Source organism: Salvelinus sp. IW2-2015, linkage group LG15, assembly GCF_002910315.2.
Source record: "Salvelinus sp. IW2-2015 linkage group LG15, ASM291031v2, whole genome shotgun sequence".
In the NCBI taxonomy this organism is placed as follows: Eukaryota; Metazoa; Chordata; class Actinopteri; order Salmoniformes; family Salmonidae; genus Salvelinus; species Salvelinus sp. IW2-2015.
Genome location: NC_036855.1, coordinates 2,908,142 through 2,926,921, shown reverse-complemented (window position 1 = coordinate 2,926,921; position 18,780 = coordinate 2,908,142). Strand labels below are relative to the sequence as shown.

At 42.8% G+C, this 18,780-nt stretch overlaps 1 protein-coding gene across 1 annotated transcript in view; it reads left to right on the top strand.

Moving 5' to 3' along the window:
- Nucleotides 1-18,780, top strand: part of stpg2 (sperm-tail PG-rich repeat containing 2) — a 77,993-nt gene that overhangs the window by 9,362 nt on the left and 49,851 nt on the right. Inside the window, exons 7-9 of the mRNA XM_070446826.1 lie at nucleotides 4,961-5,068; nucleotides 14,762-14,921; nucleotides 15,364-15,521. Of these exons, the coding sequence (XP_070302927.1) occupies nucleotides 4,961-5,068; nucleotides 14,762-14,921; nucleotides 15,364-15,521 (426 nt within the window). The remainder of the gene's footprint in view (nucleotides 1-4,960; nucleotides 5,069-14,761; nucleotides 14,922-15,363; nucleotides 15,522-18,780) is intronic.

Genomic DNA, 18,780 nt, shown 5'->3' with positions numbered 1-18,780 from the left:
GTATGTCACATGTAAGATTCCTCCAGCCATTTAACACCATCAAGCATCATACAACTACCACCATCTATACCACCTTATTATATATACTCATGTCCAAGAATCCATCCAGCCTATTTGACATCAATTCAAATCTTTACCAACTACAACATCTATATCACCTTTAATAAGATGTCACATGTAATCCCTCCAGCCTATTCGAACACCATCAAGCTACATTACCAAGCTACCAACATCTATACCACCGTTTAACAAGTATGTCACATGTAATTCCGCCAGCTATTTGAACACCATCAACATCATTACCAAGCTACCAACATCTATAACCACCTTTAAAAGGTGTTCAATGTAATCCTCCAGCCTATTTGAACACCATCAAGCATCATTACCAAGCTACCAACATCATACCACCTTTAATAGTTGTCACATGTAATTCCTCCAGGCCTTTTTAACACCATCCAAGGCATCATTACCAAAGCTACCAACATCCTATACACACATTGTGCATTCAAGTTTCATTGCAGGTCACAGAGTAGATTGAAGTTGCCCCTAGATATGATCTTGGGTCATTTTAAATTACCCCACAATGCTTAATGTTAGGATTCAGGAGAGAAGCTGTTCCTAGACCTGTAACCTTGGAGAAACTTCACCCTGGAACACTGATCACATTGTATTAGCAGTAGCTGACAAGCTCGTCCAAATGTGAAGCTTGAATGCCCTCTAGTGTACATGATATAACCGGGACAGGAAGCTGAAAATAAACACTACATGGTCACGATGCAATAAAGCATTTCATGGGAAAGACATGGAAAGGAAAAAAGAGAAATGAGAGAGAGGAAAATGAGATGAGAGGAGAGGGGGAGAGGAGAGGGAGGGGAGAAAAGGAGAAGGGAGGAGAGAAGAGGGGAGGAAGAAAACAGAATAAGGGAAAGCAAAGAAAAGAGAGAAAGAGAAAAAAGGGAGGGAGGAGAAAAGGGAGAAAAGGGAGGGAAAAAGGGAGGGGAGGAAGACACAGATAGGGAAAGCAAGGAAAGGAGAGGAGAGCCAGAGCAGGCTGGAGACATTCCAGAAAAAAACATGCAAACACATAGCTGTTGTGACTAATGAAAATAATATTTCATTGAGATTGAAAAAGATATCTTTCTATATCTTGAAGAGAAGAATAACACTCCAACACTCCAGTCCCTGAGAGATGTTGCTGTTGGAGACCTGCTCTCTTTTTATGTGACTAGGAGAGAGCAGTTCCTTTCCAGCAGGATGGAACACACTCTAAGGCCCCTTCCAGAGCTTCAAGATTGGCACAGTGCTGACTTACTGTCTCACTAGGAGAGGGTTGGGAGTGCTACTCCATGCCCCCATCCTTTCTCCCTTCCCTCCCCCCATCACTTATTAAAGGGGTGTTTGACTTTTATACCTCCCTTTATTTCCAGGAGGAAGGCTACTGAAATGATACCTTCAACTGTTTATTAAATCTTTACACGTTTATTACAACTTAACACATTTGTGTATATACATATGTATAATATGTATATTATATTACAGTTAAAGAACACAGAAACGACAATAGAATTAGTACATCCAAGACAGAACAAACAGTCCAAGTTGATTCCGTCTGTTTTGGAACTGTATATTTCAGACCACTGTGTTTTGCGGTGAGGGGAGGTGTGGTCAGACTGGGGCGTGTGTATGGCTGCCCCACGATGTGTGTCCCCTGGTGGTGTCTGGGCTTCCATCCGTCATCATTAGAGAGGGACTGGCACGGCACCACCCCCCTGGCAGATGGATCATTATTAGTACGGACACACACCATGGACACCCAAGGAATTACTCAATTCAGTTGAAGTCACTGAATTCAGAATTCAGATTTGAAATAAGTAGCTTCTCCTGTTCAGTTTATCAGGTCTATTATTGAATTSGAATTTCAGTTTACTTTCTGAATTTAYGGACTTCGATTGGAATTGGACCCCAACCCTTCACTGTATACTGTCATTTCCATTTCAATTCAGTCAATTCATCAATGGGAAAATTCACTAATGCTTTTCAAGGAGAAGGGCATTGAAATTGTAGTTCCTGAATTGACTGAATTGAAATGGGACAGACCCCAGCCCTGGTACCTGGATACCTACATACCTCCGTAGTCTACGAAGACCTCTCCGTAGGTCTACCAATGCCCATGGTTGCATCCCAAATGACAACCRGTTCCTTTTATAGTCTCACTAATGACCAGAGCCCATAGGACCCATACACAGGAGGGTGTAGGATTGGATGTGCTGGCTGGAGGTATTCTGCTGTGAAATGTATGCAGTGGCAGTCTTTAGTTGACCTCTAAAGAGTTTGCAGCAGACGTCTATAAACAGAAGCTGCACATACAGCGACCACATTCATTCTCCCAGACATCATTATTCCTCACCGCTTCCAATGTGTTTGCCCACCAAAGAGGTGTGTGTGTGTGTGTGTGTGTGTGTGTGTGTGTGTGTGTGTGTGTGTGTGTGTGTGTGTGTGCTGTTGTTGTGTTGTTGTGTGTGTTGCTGTGTGTGTGTGGTGTTGTGTGTGTGGTGTGTGTGTGCGCGCTGTGTTTATTGTGTGTGTGTGTGTGTGTGTGTGGTGTGTGTGTGTGTGTGTGTGATGTGTGTGTTGTGTGTGTGTGTGTGTGTTTATTTGTGTTTTTTGTGTCCATGTATCTAACATCAGTCTTGACTCTAAATGGTCTCGACATCATGCTGGCAGTGTGGAGGACATGTGGGACTCTAATGGTCTGACATCATCCAGCAGTGTGAGGAGACATGTGGGACTAATGGTCTCTACACATGCAGCAGTGGTGGAGGACATGTTGGGACTCTAATGGTCTCTACATCATGCAGCAGTGTGGAGGACATGTGGGACTCTAATGGTCTCTACATCATGCAGCAGTGTGGAGGAATGTGGGACTCTAATGGTCTCTACATCATGCAGCAAGTGTGGAGGACATGTGGGACTCTAATGGTCTCTACATCATGCAGCAGTGTGGGGACATGGGACCTCACTGGTCTACATGAGAGAGTGTGGGGCATGTGGACTCTAATGGTCTTCTTACATCATGCAGCAGTGTGAGTACATGTGGGACTCTAATGGTCTCACATCATGCAAGCAGTGTGGAGGACATGTGGACTCTAATTGGTCTTCTACTCATGCAGCAGTGTGGAAGTACATGTGGGACTCTAATGGTCTCTACATCATGCAGCAGTGTGGAGGACAATGTGGGACTTAATGGTCTCTACATCATGCAGCGCAGTGTGGAGGACATGTGGGACTCTAATGGTCTCTACATCGCAGCAGTGTGGAGGACATGTGGGACTAGGTTGTTCTAATCATGCAGCAGTGTGGAGGACATGTGGACTCTATGGTCTCTACATCATGCATGCAGTGTGTGGAGAACATGTGGGACATGGCTCCTAAGAGGGGAAAGGGGCACTATGGGAGGACTTCAGTCTAATGCCCATCCACTCCCTTCACTGCAATTGGGTTGCATCCAAATGGCAATGTTATTCTCTAGATAGTGCACCAGGCCATTGTGGATGCAGCCCACTACAATGTCTAATCAGGAGTAGGTTATTTTCTTCTGACGTCCCTCGCTCAGTCTCCATCTCGCCTGCTCGGAATGTTCATCTTCGTAATTGACTCATCTACTTTTCTCACCTCTGCAGTCACTCACCTCTGTAGTCCTCCCCTCTGCAGTCTCTCACCTCTGTAGTCTCTCACCTCCTAGCAAGTCCTCACCTCTGCATCCTCACTCTGTACGTCCTCACCTCTGCAGTCCTCACCCCTCTGCAGTCCTCACGTCTGCTAGTCCTCTCAGTCTCCTCTTGTAGTCCCTCACCTCTGCAGTCCCACCTCTGCAGTCCTCACCTCTGCATCACTCTGTAGTCCTCTACCTCTGCAGCCTCACCTCTGCAGTCCTCACCTCTGCAGTCCTCACTCTGTAGTCCTCACTTTGTAGTCCTCACCTCTGCAGTCTACTCTCAGTCTCACCTCTGCAGTCCTCACCCTGCAGTCCTCACCTCTCTCTCATCTGCAGTCCTCAGCTGGAAGGGCTCAGATGGCATCCAAAATCACAAGCTGCTCTATCTTCCTCTCTCCCTCTCGGGATAAACCAATAACTCAATTCAATTCACTGGCTTTATTGGCATGGGAAACATATAGTTAACATTGCAAAGCAAGTGAAGTAGATAATAAACAGAAGTGAAATAAACAATAAAAAATTAACAGTAAACATTACACTCACAGAAGTTCCAAAAGAATAAAACCTTAAAAATGTCATTTATGTATATATACAGTGTTGTAACAATGTGCAAATGTTAAAGTACAAAGGAAAAAATAAACATAAATAGTGGGTTGTATTTACAATGGTGTTTGTTCTTCACTGGTTGCTTTTTCTTGTGGCAACAGGTCACAAATCTTGCTGCTGTGATGGCACACTGGTATTTCACCCAATAGATATGGGAGTTTATCTGTCTGTCTCTTTCCTCTTCTGTTCTCTTGTCTGTCTTGTCTGTCTGTCTGTCTCTCTGTCTGTCTGGTCTCGTCTCTCTCTCTCTGTCGTGTCTGTCTCTCTCTCTGTCTGTGTCTCTGTTCTCTCCTCTGTCTCTGTCTGTCTGTCTCTCGTCTCTGCTGTCTCTGTCTGTTGTTCTTGTCTCTTGTCTCTCGTTGCTCTTCTGTCTCTCTCTCTCTGTCTCTCTCCTCTGTCTCTCTCTCTCTGTCTATCTCTCGGTCTCTCCTCTCTTTCTCTCTCTCTCCTTGTCTCTCTCTCTCTTCTTCTCGTTCTCGTCTCTGTCTCTTTCTCTGTCTCTCTACTCTCTCTCTCTCTCTCTCCTTCTCTCATCTCTCTCTTCTGTCTTTCTCTCTGTCTCTCTCTCTCTCTCTCTGTCTCTCTCTCTCTCTCCTCTCCTCTCACTGACTCCTCTCACTCTCTGTCTGTCTGTCTGAGGGAGTGCCAGTCCAGGCCAGTACCACATCAGGAGTCAGTTTGAGAAGCCGAGCAGGCCCGTACGGCAATCTACCTGTCTTCAGCCCTCCTTTCCTCTCTCAGGCGCAGGTACAGTAAATAAAACACACCATCCGAATCACAACACCATCCTGAAATCAATGCAACACACCATCCTGAATCACAACACACCATCCTGAATCACAACACACCATCCTGAAACAATCCACCTAGAATCACAAACGAGCACCTTTCCTGAAAACAACAGACTATTCTGAATCGTGATGACCGGTAACTAAACTAAGGGTGCGTCCAAAATGGCAACGTAGGAGGGCCGGTCAAAAGTAGTGCACTATATAGGGAATAGGGTGCACTACTTTTGCCAGCGGCTCCCATGCGAGAGCGTGTGCAAGTGCATCTTTGAGAGAAGGGTGGAGGAAATTGGCACCGACTCAGCCATGGTTGCACTTTGGCTTCCTGTGGTGTGAAGCAGTCTGTCAGACACACCATCGTGGATGGCTCCTCGGACAAGACATCATTAAGCCCTTTTGACCAGAGTCCTCTCTGTTTTAGGACAGATGGAAGGTTATATTAGTGTCTATCTTAGAATCCATTGGAGTTCAATCATCTATAAGTATACCAGTACAATTGACTATTTCATTTTCATTCAGGTTCAATCACATCCTAAATGTATACGGTACACTTCCTCCGTCCCCCATCTCCCGTCGATCCTCCAGGAGGCACAGAAAAGGCCATTCACCTTCCTCATTGGTAGTTGCATGGTGAGGTACATCTCGGTTTCTGGAGCAAAAACCCTGTGCTACCCGGAGGCTACGTTGAAGGATATCACAGGGTTTATTCCGTGTGTCCAGCCAAGGGCTGCTGCTGCGTAGTGCAYGTGGGATTAAATCATATCAAAAGGGTAAATCAGAGAAAATGAAACAGGATTTTATTGAGCTGATCAACACCCTGAAAGGCTCAGAAAAAGCAGCCGATTATCTCGGGCCCCGTGCCATCGCTGGGTGGCGGCTGTGAAATGTTCAGCAGGAATCTTAGCTCTTTATATCTGACTTAAAGACTACCGCCACTCTGTTGGCACAGCTGTTATTAACAATTTCGACACTTTTTTGGAAACAAAAGAGGCTCTACAGAGATGATGGACACAAACCATCTAGGAGTCTGAACCCTCTTCATATTTCAMGGCTGYRTTAAGATATTGACTCAGAGACAGACCAAGCCAGGCTGCGTTAAGATATTGACTCAGAGACAGACCAAGCCCCGCTCAGGTAATACCTCCCATCCTCTCTAAGCGTTATCGTCGTACTGTTGTCTATACTGCCAGGGGTGTCGTCAGTTGTAATCTTGTACCCATTCATTTGAACTCCACTCTTAGATCTGCTACTGTTAGCTCAAAAGAGATGCCCACTGTGTTCTGCACACCCAGTACTATTAGTTGAAATRTGAATCCCATAAACTTGAATACCGCCTCGGTTTTCACATCACGTAGAGGGCTTGGGCTGTTGCACGATAGCAACCAAAGCCCATGTAAGTCAGTTTATAACATTCCRTMATTGGTTACTCTGAGAGGTCCTCATATTGACATAGGCTGAGGTCTCAGGCCCTATGGTGCCAACCTTATACTCTCTCCTCTACTACTAATAGGGATAGACCAAATGGTGCAGTTCTATGCAATCTTATAGCCWTACCAACTAWATCAATATCAGACAGGGCCTGAAACCACCTATTGAACGTAGCTTGTTTGAGTTGGAGCCTCCATGTGAATAAAAGATTTGTAAAAGGACTTGGGTTGATGCATCTGAACATTAGGAGCTTACATCCTAAACTGGATTACATCAAGATTATGGCGATACAGATGTATCCGGACATTCTGGTATTGGCTGATACTGGCTGATCTCTGGGGACATTCTGATATTAATATTGAGGGTTATGATGTGTTCAGAGCTGACAGACAGGGTAGAGGTGTTGGAGTGGCCGTTCTTATTGGAAATTATTTATCTGTCTCTTTACTGACATTTTTAAGCMTTTGTTTGAGGGAAAATGTATCCATAACTGTTATAAGGGTCTACCGTCCTCCCTCAGCTAACCTTTGTGCACTCGAGGAGTTAACTAGTTTGGTGTCTTCTTTAGTTTATTAAATTATGATTGGGAAATGCAGGCTTCAGACAATCAAAAATAAATGTGTAATGATCTRAACCTAACCCAGTTTATGACTACGCCTTYACGGCCCAACCCTAAATATCATTCAAGGTCAACTCTGATTGATCTTATCTTAACTTAAGTATGTTTCTACTGGTGTCTTCGCCCAGGATATTAGTGACCATTGCCCAGTTGTTTGTGTTAGAAATGTGAGAATACACAATTCTAAACCTCGTGTCGTCACAAAGAGGAACTTTAAAAACTTCAGCAAAAAGGCTTTTTAACGTGATCTTTATTTTAGTGATCYTGATTGTATTTCAGCTATCACAGAACCTGATTTATCTTTCAGATTTTTTGCACATGTCTTTAATACTATTGTGGATAATCATGCTCCCTTCAAAGAATGAAGGGTTAAAGGTAGATGGAATGCCTGGTACACTCCGGAATTATTAGAAGTCACTAATAAAAGAGATCACGCTTGTGTCAAGGCCAGGAACACAGGCTTAGGCCCGGACTGGCAAGCTGTTAAGCAACTGAGGAGTCATTGTGTAAGACAAATCAGAAAGGCTAAATCTGATTATTATGTAACCGCTCTTTCTCATTGTAATGGGACCCGGCTAAATTCTGGATAACTGTCAAATCCCTGAAGGGTTCTACTTCCTCCTCTCTGCCACAACACATTAATTCAGACACTGGCCTCATTATGGGAAAAAATGCCATTATTAATGCATTTAATGACCATTTTATTTCAGCGGGCTCTCTCTTTGGAATAACTTCTAAGGTTATACACAATGATACTGGGCTGGATGCTGATAGGGGAAACTTTCTGAATGATCAGAGAAATGATAGTCAAAGCTTTTCTTTTAGGTTATTTTCAGAAAAATACATCCTGGATGCTTTGCTAGCAATAAACAACAAGAAATCCACAGGGGGCCGACCAATTGGATCCTGGTCTGCTTAAGTGTGCAGTGCCCATCATTGTTGGCTCAATAACCCACATGAGTTATTTATCATTGTTATCAGGAAATATTCAAAAAGTATGGAATTCAGCTCTTGTTCTGCCATTCCATAAGGACAGGGATAGTAGAGATCTTAATTATCGCCCCATTTCAAGGCTTCCTTGTCCAGCTAAGATTCTAGAATCCTTGGTAAATGTACAACTTTGTTCTTTTTTTATCTGAGAAATGTATTTAGAATGTCAACCAATCAGGGTTTAGTCCTGGGCATAGCACTATTACAGCTACGACTTTAGTAGTTAATGTTCTCGTCAATGCTTTACACACTAAAAAGAAATGTGCTGCTTTGTTTGTGGACCAGTCAAAACTCTTGATACTGTTGATCACGCTATTTTATTGACTAAGTTGTCCTCGATAGGCCTGAGCTCTGACGCCTGTTCAYGGTTTCATGATTATCTTAGTGACAGAACTCAGACCAGCGTGATTGATGAGGTTAAGTCTGAATTTCTTGAAGTGCATAAAGGTGTATCACAGCAGTCGATTTTGGAATCTGGGCCCAGATTCACAAAACCTTCTTAAGAAGAAATGTCTTCTTAACTGCCATTTTTTCCTTAACTATAGACTTATGAAGAAAGTTAAGCAAAGTTGCTATTCTTCAAAAAGGTTATTGGACATGTTCTTGCCTTATTTCTTATGTTTCTCTTTAAGCAAAAAGTTAAGAGGAAATTAGATTCTTGAAAATAAAGTTATTGGATTGCTTTCTTAATTCCAAGATGGCTAAACCCTCGTCTTAAACTCAGGGCAGTGAGAGAATAAACTGATGAAAGCAATTGAACATGTTTGATTAACTCACAAACTTAATCTGAAAGTTTCTGTATTGATTATTTTAAACCCAAGAACATGTTTTAGAACAGTAATCTCAGTATGAAATATGCTAACATGATTGCTATTGCTATAGCAAAGATAGCTAGCTAAATCGGTTGACTAGCAACAAACGTCTTAAGAAAACAGTTAAGAAATTCCTAAGAAGATATTTCAGAAGTGCTTAAGAAAATCATTAAATCTTAAAATATTGTTGAGGAGTCTTATGAACTTCTTTTTTTTCTTTTCTTAAGAAGCTTCTTAATTTTTGCATTATAAGTGTTTTGTGAATCTGGGCCAAGTTCTCTTCACAAATTGTAAACGTCATCTATATGAGGATGATACTGTTATGTATGCTATTGCCCCGACTGTGGATCTGGCTGTGCCAAAACTACAGTCAGATGTTATAGCTATGCATGAATCCCTTGCTGATTTAAAAATGGTGCTTAATACGGGCAAAACGAAATACATGTTGTTTTTAAACTCTCGTAAGAATGTTTCAGATTAACWACATGTTAACTCATTAGATGGTTCTCCAATTGAACGTGTTCCCGCATATAAATACCTAGGCATTTGGATTGATATGGATTTGACRTTTAAAAACATATAGACGAGCTGGTTTAAGAAGATAACATTTAAAGTTGGCTTTTTCTACCGAAACAGATKGTGTCTTTCTCTAAGCAGTAGGAAGTAGAWTATTCAGTCAACCTTTTAATCTGTTCTTGATTATGGTGATATTATTTATCAAAGTGCAGCTGCTACCACTCTTAAACCTTTGGATGCCATCTACCATAATGCTCTTAGTTTTGTTACAGGTGACAGATTGTGATACATCATTCACTGTATCTTGTATCAAGAGATTGGCTGGAATTCGCTAAAGACCCCTAGATCTCTACATTACTTTCGATTTACAAGAGCCCTAATTCATAAACTTTCATTCTTATCTAATTATAGAATAGACACTCAGTTGCCTAACCGTTTCACAAGGAATTGGTTAACTTCTTGAGGTTCCTTGGGTCCCACCAGAGCATAGGTAATTTAGTTTTAATGCACCGTATTGCTGGAACAAAATTCAAAATCCATTCATCTCATGATGTCCTGGTGCCGTTCGGGGCAGTTTAAAGAGTTTAAAGTATTTGATTGGGAAATTATTTGTGGAGGAATGTTACAGTTTTTCGGTTGATTTGTGATGTTTTTATTTGTGCTTCCCATCACTGGTTTTTGTTATTTTTAATAATATATAATATATACAGTAACAGAATCAAAAGTGTGTACCTACCTACTCATTCAAGGGTTTTTCTTTATTTTTACTATTTTCTATCATTGTGAGAATAATAGTGAAAACAAAAACTATGAAATAACACATATGGAATCATCTAGTAACCAAAAACGTGGTTAAACAATCAAAATAATTTTCTATTTTAGATTCAGTTGACTAGCTCATGATGCTGTTTGAGAGAATGCCAAGAGTGTGCAAAGCCGTCATGAAGAATCTCAAATTATATTTTAATTTGTTTAACACTTTTTTGGTTACTACATGATCCCATAGTGTGTATTATCATATTTTTATTTTATATTATCTATATAATAAGAATAATTTTTTTATCTTATTTAACTAGCAGGTTCAGTTAAAGAACAAATTTTATTTTCAATTACATACCCTAGGCAACAGTGGGTTAACCTCTCTGGGTACAGTTGAAACGTTAGCGTCGCCACCTTCTTCAGAAAACAAAACATATTTTTACATAGAGTTTAAAATTAACTTCTTGGTGAATCACACACAAAAGATGTCAGATTAAAAAAATGCTAGTTACGGGAAAAGCATACAACTTACGATTAGTTTGAGAACAGTAGCCCAGCTGGAAAATATTACAAAAACAAGGTATACTCAGCTTAAGTAGAAAGGTTACACAAGTCGAAATAGAGATAAATTAATCCCTTACTTGAATGATCTTCTATATGGTTGCACTCAGGCAGAACATTCGTTACTCACTTTAACTCTTCAGACTGCTCCTTACTTCTTCATTTTCAGAACAAGCTGAAACAATTTCTAAAGGCTGTTGACATCTAGTGAAATAGGCATAGGAATGCGCAATTTGAGTCGCTTACAGTCAATGAGATTACTGTAAATGGCAATTGAATAGAAAACCTACAAAACCCCCAAAAAACGATTACCCGATGGATATTTATTCCAGGGTTTCGCCTTGCCAAATCAAGTTCTGTTATATCTCACAACACTTTTTAACCAGTTTTAAGGAACTTTTAGAGTGTTATCTATCCAAATCTACCAGTGTACGTGCATATCATTATCTTTGGCCCGAGAAGCAGGCAGTTTCATTTGAGGCATGCTTATTCATCCAAAATTCCAAAATGCTGCCCACCATACCCGATAGAAGAAGATAACTGCCTTGTATCGAGGAGCAGAAGAAGCCAGATTTTTTAACGCTTGTAGCTCGGGGATTTGATCTATGCAAAGCACTTTCGGTGTTACAAACCGACACTAACTAACCACTAGAACTACCTGCCGACCCGTATTCGATGTCTTCACTTATTATTCTACAATGTAAAAAAAAAGTTAAAATAAAGAAAACTCCTTGAATGGGTAGGTGGTCAAGACTCTCTTGACTGGTACTGTTTAATAACTGTATAATTATAGTGATAATACTAGGTAATGTTATTTATGCTGATTAGTTACGAGTAAGGCACATTGGAAAAGAGACCACTAGATCTGAATATGTCTTACCCTGTTTAAAATGTATTAGAATATTAATTAACACTATACTCCAGTCTGGTACTAAAAGTAGTGATTTATATAGGGAATTAGGAGTGCCATTTGGACTTATAGACCTCAGATTAATATTCGCTTGTATGGATTCAGGAGGAGCTCAGATAGCTACAAGCATATAATCGCAGAACCCTGTTATTAGCGTCATGTGGATAGACTAGACAAAGAAACCCCTGCAGATGTCTTTAAATTACAACTCTCTCAGCACCACAACAAGAGTCACACACACACACACCCAACACAAAGCAACACACACAACACCACACAACCACACACACACACACACACCACACACCACAACACACACACACAACACACACACACACAACACACACACACACACACACACACACACACACACACCACATCCCCAAATAACACATTCCACGGAAGTACAATGACCTCAACGATGCATACTATAAACACTTCTATAGGTTTTCTGAATGAAGAGCAGAGCGGGTTGAGTTGAAGACAGGTCTTCTTTTGGACTCTACAGGCAGAGATTAAGGGGGGAAGTTTTGTAAGCAGAGTGAGTTGTGAGTTAACCGGAGTTAGTGCAAGTGAGTTAGTGAGAAATGTAATTGGGATCTAGTGGGAAGATTTATTGCAAAGTTAGTTAGCTGAGAGTTAAGGGAAGTTAGCAGGCATAGCGGCCTCTGAACCTGGTTTCTCTGGGCCCAGCTCAGACACTGGGTCAGATACGGCCTGCCTGTGAAAGTCGTCTCTCGTAGGCTCTCAGCCTAGGACGCTCGCCTCAATGTGATCCTCACTTTAATCGAGTTCATCCGCAGCCACCCACGCCAAATCTGACATCATCAGGAAGAAGGAAGCGGGAATGAGAAAGGAGCAGCTGGTAGCCCCCCTTTCTCTCCTCTCCTTAACTAACCTCTCCTCATCCCTACCCTCTCCTCTCCTACTCCTCTCACTCTCCTCTCCTCCCTCTCCATTACTCCTCATCCTCTCCTCTCCTCTCTCAATCCAATAAACTTGCTTCAACCTCTTCCATCTACCTACTGAAACTCACCTACTCATCTCCTCTAGCTTCACCCTCATCTCCTCTGCTCTCATCTCCTCTCCGTCTGGTCTCCTTTCATCTCTCTCCATCAGCTCTCATCGCTCCTTTCCTTTCCTCCTTGCTTCTCCCTCTCTCTCCTCATACCTCTCACATCTCCTCTCCTTACCTCTCAACAATCCTCACTCTCATGCATCTACCTCGTATCTCATCTCCACACTCACCTCTCAATCTCCTAACTGCATCACCTTTATCTCCTCTACCTACTAGACATCGCTCCTAGCTCTGCTCATGCTCTAATTCCTTTCCGTCTCTCTTCATCTCCTTGAACCTCTCATTACCACTACTCATCTCCTCTCTTCCGCGCTCCTCTTTCTCCTGTTCATCTCCTCTTCCTGTCTCCTCTCCTCTCCGACTCCATCTCCTACTTATTCCTCATATCTCCTCTCCTCTCCTTCTCCTCCTATCCTCTCCTACTACCTCGTCCTCTCCTCTCCTCTCACTCTCCTATTCCTCTCAGGGAGCCCTGTATTAAGGTACTAGTATACAACTCAGCCTCAGTTTCCCACATAGAGTTAATGTAAGACACTATCATATACAATCTGGCAAATATTCAGCCTTGCTTGCGTCCTGACTGAACCCTCCCTCCCCCCTTAACCTCCCTCTCCCTCCCCCTCCCCTTTTGCCTCCCCTCCACTCTGTAAGAGCTCCCATAATAAGGCAATTCAGTACTATGGCTGACTGTAAAACAACACATATTTACTGCACCTATATGCTCGTATTGTGACAATAAACATTATTATTGTTTTTATACACATGCACTTCTTATAATCATCCCCTCTTTTCGTGATATCACCTTCTATAAATGGGAAGATACGAAGGTCAAGGCAGTTTTGGTGTGGAAGGAAGGCCTCTTAAACATTGAAATTTAACAACCAATAGCCTATGTAGAAGTGTCTCTAGAGGAAGACCTCTTCAAAAACATGATTTAAACCTAAGCCATTGTAGAGTGTTCATCTAGAGGAAAGACCTAACTTACAACAACTGATTATAACTAGCATGTAGAAGTGGTCTCTCCAAGAGGAAGACTCTTCAACTATTGATTTAACCTTAGCCATGTAGAAGTGTTCTCTAAGAGGAAGGCCTTACTTAAACACTGATTTAACCTAGCCATGTAGAAGTGTTCTCTAGAGGAAGGACTCTACAACTATTGATTTACCTAGCCAGTGTAGAAGTTTCTCTGAGAATGACTCCTACAACTAATTGATTTAAAACCTAGCCAATGAGGAAAGTGATTCTCTAGAGGAAGGACTCTACAAAAAAAATGATATTAAACCTAGCCATGTAGAGTGTTCTCGAGAAGGAAGGCCCTCTTCAACAAACTGATTATAACTGCCAGTAGAAGTGATTCTCTAGAGAAAGGCCTCTTCAACAAACTGATTTACCTAGCCATGTAGAAAGTGTTTCTCTAGAGGAAGGAACTCTTCAACTATTGATTTAAACCATAGCCATGTTTAGAAGTGTTCTCTAGAGGAAAGACCTCTTCAACAACTAGAATTTAACCTAGCCATGTAGAAGTGTTCTCTAGAGGAAAGGGGAGTGTCCTTGGTTAGTGGGGAGACCGGCTTCTCAGTCTACACACCTGCAGTTTTCAACGCCAAATCATCCTCCAAAGCTGAGGAGTGAGAGAGATATGAAGTCTGTTAAACAAGTGGACCTTTATTACTTCCTCAGTATGACCCTTGGTCTGTTTTCCTCGTCTTTCTATTCTGATCTGTGGTCAGGCGTGTAGTTACGGTAGATAGCAGATAATGATCTGTGGTCAGGCGTGTAGTTACGGTAGATAGCAGATAATGCAGGGAGCATTGTAGACAGGGCACCAGTCTGTTTGTGCCATCATGCCACTCCTTGCCACTCCTTTTCATGCCAAACATGAAGAGCTGAAACATACTGATACCCAGGATAGCAGCATTGTGAGTGGATGACATGACTGTTTGGTGTCCCCTGTCTGTCTGTCTGTCCCTCCTTCTCAGCGGTTCAGTCCTGTGAAGGAACTGGCTCCTCCTGTAGGTATGTACAATGACCCGCGCTGTGCTCTAGAGATCCTCAAGAAGACCACTGGAATGCAGAGAAATCCCTTTGGCCTGACTGCTGTTCGGTTCCTTCCTGACAGCCGGAAACAGTCCACTCCAGGTGTGTCTGTGTTTGTGTGTTTGTGTATAATATAAATCCACAACACACTCTGTCTCCCCCACACCTCTCAAACACTCCCCGTTACTCACATCGCTGACCCAGTGTGTGTTTATGTACTTAACGGCCGGGCGAATGTTTTATGGCTGATACATGGTGGCAGTACATCATCTGGAAATACTGCCATTTGCCAAGTGCATAAATGCCCGGCATAGATAGATGGTTAAAGGTAGTTTCAGTGATGACTGAAACGTCAGTCCGTGTGAAGTAGAGCTTTTATGTATTGTAGTGTTAGTGTGTGTACAGGGAGAGATTTAATGTATCAAGGTAGGCGCCGGGTAATCGAACAGTCATTCCCCCACATTTATCCATTTACTGCCTCTCTTACACACACGTCAACACAGTCCCCACCCCCGCCTGTGTTAATGCTCTGCTCCCACCTCAGGTCCTGGTGCCTATAATATGTTTGAATATGGCCTGGCCCAGGACAGCATGAAAAAGGCTTACCTAGAGAGTACCAGGAAGGGAGGCTTCGGTTCGACAGCCCAACGCAGTCTCGTGTTCCACAACAATGACGAGGTCCCTGGGCCTGGCCAGTACAAGGTAGGACTTTTTGCTCTCAGCACTGCTAGAAAGACAAGCCCATGATCTGATCTGTGGTGTGGTAGAACCATGAGGATTATTACAGAGCTCAGCAAACACTCTCATCTCCTGTGTGTGTGTGTGTGTGTGTGTGTGTGTGTGTGTGTAAACTAAATTTCAAAGTCGCTGAACCTCTTCTGCCGACTTAAGGGAGTGTTGAGACAATCATATTTTTTCTTATTTTTTTTTATTTCATACCTATTTATTTAACCAGGTTAGCGTACTTAGTTTATGAGAACTAAATTCTCTTATTTTCGTTAACACTGCGTACCTGGCCCATAAGATACTTTAGCATATTCAAGCGTGTGAACTTCAGTACACAACACAGAGCTTACATTTCACATGGTAGTCTAAACAATTAAACCAATAGTTTTCCATATAACATGGCTATGAAAAAAAGAGAATCTATATACTACAATGTTTGTGCAAAAGTGTCCATGTAGAGTAGGGAATTTAAATTTACGAATAATTTAAAATTTAGGCAGATTAACATCTGCGAGTGATATATCTAAATCATCCTTAAGAATGATCATTTGTGGCACATTAGAAGGAGATATTTGGTCTTACTATCTTAGGTGTGCAAAAGAGCAGAAAGTAAATCATTATCTAAATTAAGCAGTATGCGGTGAGGCTGAAGAGGTAAATTTGGGTGGGTAGTTTACAGATGGATATTCTATGATATCAAGCTGCATTGCGATCCTAGCGATCGGGATCTATTAGTGCTCAGATTAGCAGAATTTTTAAAGTTGTTGAGGTCGAAGAGATAAAAGTCTCTCCAACTGGATCAAGATGAGATTTTTGCAATTCGTTCAGTCGCAGGCAGCAGAGAACTGGCAGAAAGGCGTCCAACATGCAGGTTTATTATGCACTTTTAGGCGATTAATGAGTTGAGATACCATCACCGTGCTGGACAACGCGTGGCTGCGGGTGGTGTTTCTGGTGTAGCTTCTGGAATTCAGTGACCGGAGTGAAGCTGAGAGAGAGGTTGTTCTGGCAACACTGGGATGTAACCCACGGATAGCATATGCTTGTCAGATTGTACTCGAGAGCCAGTGGAGGTCGTGAGTACCGTAACATGTAGTCGAGGCCAGACCGACTAGGGCATACCATCGCAAGGGTTGGTGCAGCGTATCGTAATAAGGTGCTTTATGTGAACACAGTGGGCAAAAACGAATTGGCAACTGTCGATAAACTGCATCCAGAAAGTATTTTTTGCCTATGAAGCGTAGAGTGTCTGAACCTAGCTTTATTTTTCGAGGCATGTATTTGATCACCTACGGCCGAAGTCGAAGGAATCGGCAGGATAGTCATTTTACTAGGGTAAGTTTGGCGGCGTGACGTGAAAGAGCATCTTTGTTGCTTGGGAATTAGCAGAGGAGTTACAGAGGTTCTTGATTAATTTCTTGGATTTGCAAAGATGTTCTGAATAGGAAGATCTCGGAAGGAGAGTTGCAAGCTAGCCAGACACCTAGGCTTTTACTTAATAAGACTGTCCCACTCAAGATATCTAGGTCGGATACTCCCATGTTATGTACCAAGGGTGAGTGACACTGCCTCTTAGTTTGGGCGGGCGTCACGCGGAATTGCCACGCGCAGGTGCACGTCAGCGAACAGGTTGAAAAGAGCATTTCCTGCTATTTGGTGGTATGTTTAAACTGGGAGCATTTGGCTTTATAAGCAGGCAGTTGGAGGCCACGGAAGGAGTGTAGCCTTGGGCAACATCCTTGTAATGTGGGAGAGTTTCTCCATTCTTCTTCTGCAGATCCTCTCAAGGCTACATCAGGTTGGGTTGGGGACGCGTCGCTGCATCAGCTATTTTCAGGTCTCTCCAGAGATGTTCATCAGGTTCAGTCCGGGCTCTGGCTGGGCCACTCAGGACATTCAGAGACTGTTCCCGAAGCCAACTCCTGTAGTTGTCTTGGATGTTGTGCTATAGGTCGTTTGTCCTATTGGAAGGTGAACCTTCACCCAGTCTAAGGTCCTGAGTAGCTCTGGAGCGGTTTTAATCCAAGATCTCTCTGTACGTTTGCTCCGTTCATCTTTCTCCCTCGATCGACTAATCTCCCGTCCGTCGATGAAAAACTCCCACAGCATGATGCTCGCCACACCCATGCTTCACCGTAGGCATGGTGCCAGGTTCTCCTCCAGATGTGATGCTTGTCATTCCGGCAAAGAGTTCAATCTTGGTTTCATCAGACAAAGAATCTTGTTCTCATTTACATTTACATTTACATTTAAGTCATTTAGCAGACCGCTCTTACCAGAGCGACTTACAATTTGGTCATTCACTTATGATATCCAGATGGAACACCACTACATAGTGCATCTAACTCACTTTTAAGGGGGGGGGGTTTAGAAGGATTAATTACCTACCTAGGTATTCCTTAAAGAGGTGGGTTTCAGGTATGTCTCCGGAAGGTGGGTGATTGACTCGCTGACTGGCGTCGTGAGGGAGTTTGTTTCCACCATTGGGGTGCCAGAGCAGCGAAGACAGTTTTACTGGGTGAGCGGGAACTGTACTTCCTCAGATGGTAGGGAGCGAGCAGGCCATAGAGGTGGAAGGAAGGCAAAGGATCTCAAAACTTCTTCATTTAAGAATGATAGAGGCCAACTGTGTTTCGTGGGGACCTCAATGGGGACCTTGGGGCACCCAGATCTGTATTTGACACCGATCCTGTCTACTGCAGCTCTACAGACATATCCTCATGATCTGAGAGTCTTTAGGTGCCTTTTGCAACCATAGTGTGCTGTCATGTGCCTTTTGACTGATTAGTGGCTTCGCTCTGCCACTCTACCATAAAGGCCTGATTGGTGGAGGTGCTGCAGAGAATGGTTGCCCTTCTGGAAGTGTTCTGCCCATCTCCACAGAGGAACTCTGGAGCTCTGTCAGAGTGACCATCGGGTTCTTGGTCCCTCCCTGACCAAGGCCCTTGTCCCCAATGCTCAGTTTGGCCTTCTCAAAATCTTCTCAAAACTCCTCCAAAACTTCTTCCATTTAAGAATGATAGAGGCCACTGTGTTCTTGGGGACTTCAATGGGACCCTGGGACCCAGATCTGTGATTCGAACGATCCTGTCTCTGAGCTCTAACAGACAATTCCTTCGACCTCATGGCTTTGGTTTTTGCTTCAGAGATGCACTTCAACTGTGGGAACCTTATATGACAGGTGTGTGCCTTTCCAAATCATTTCCAATCAAATTGAATTTACCCCACAGGTGGA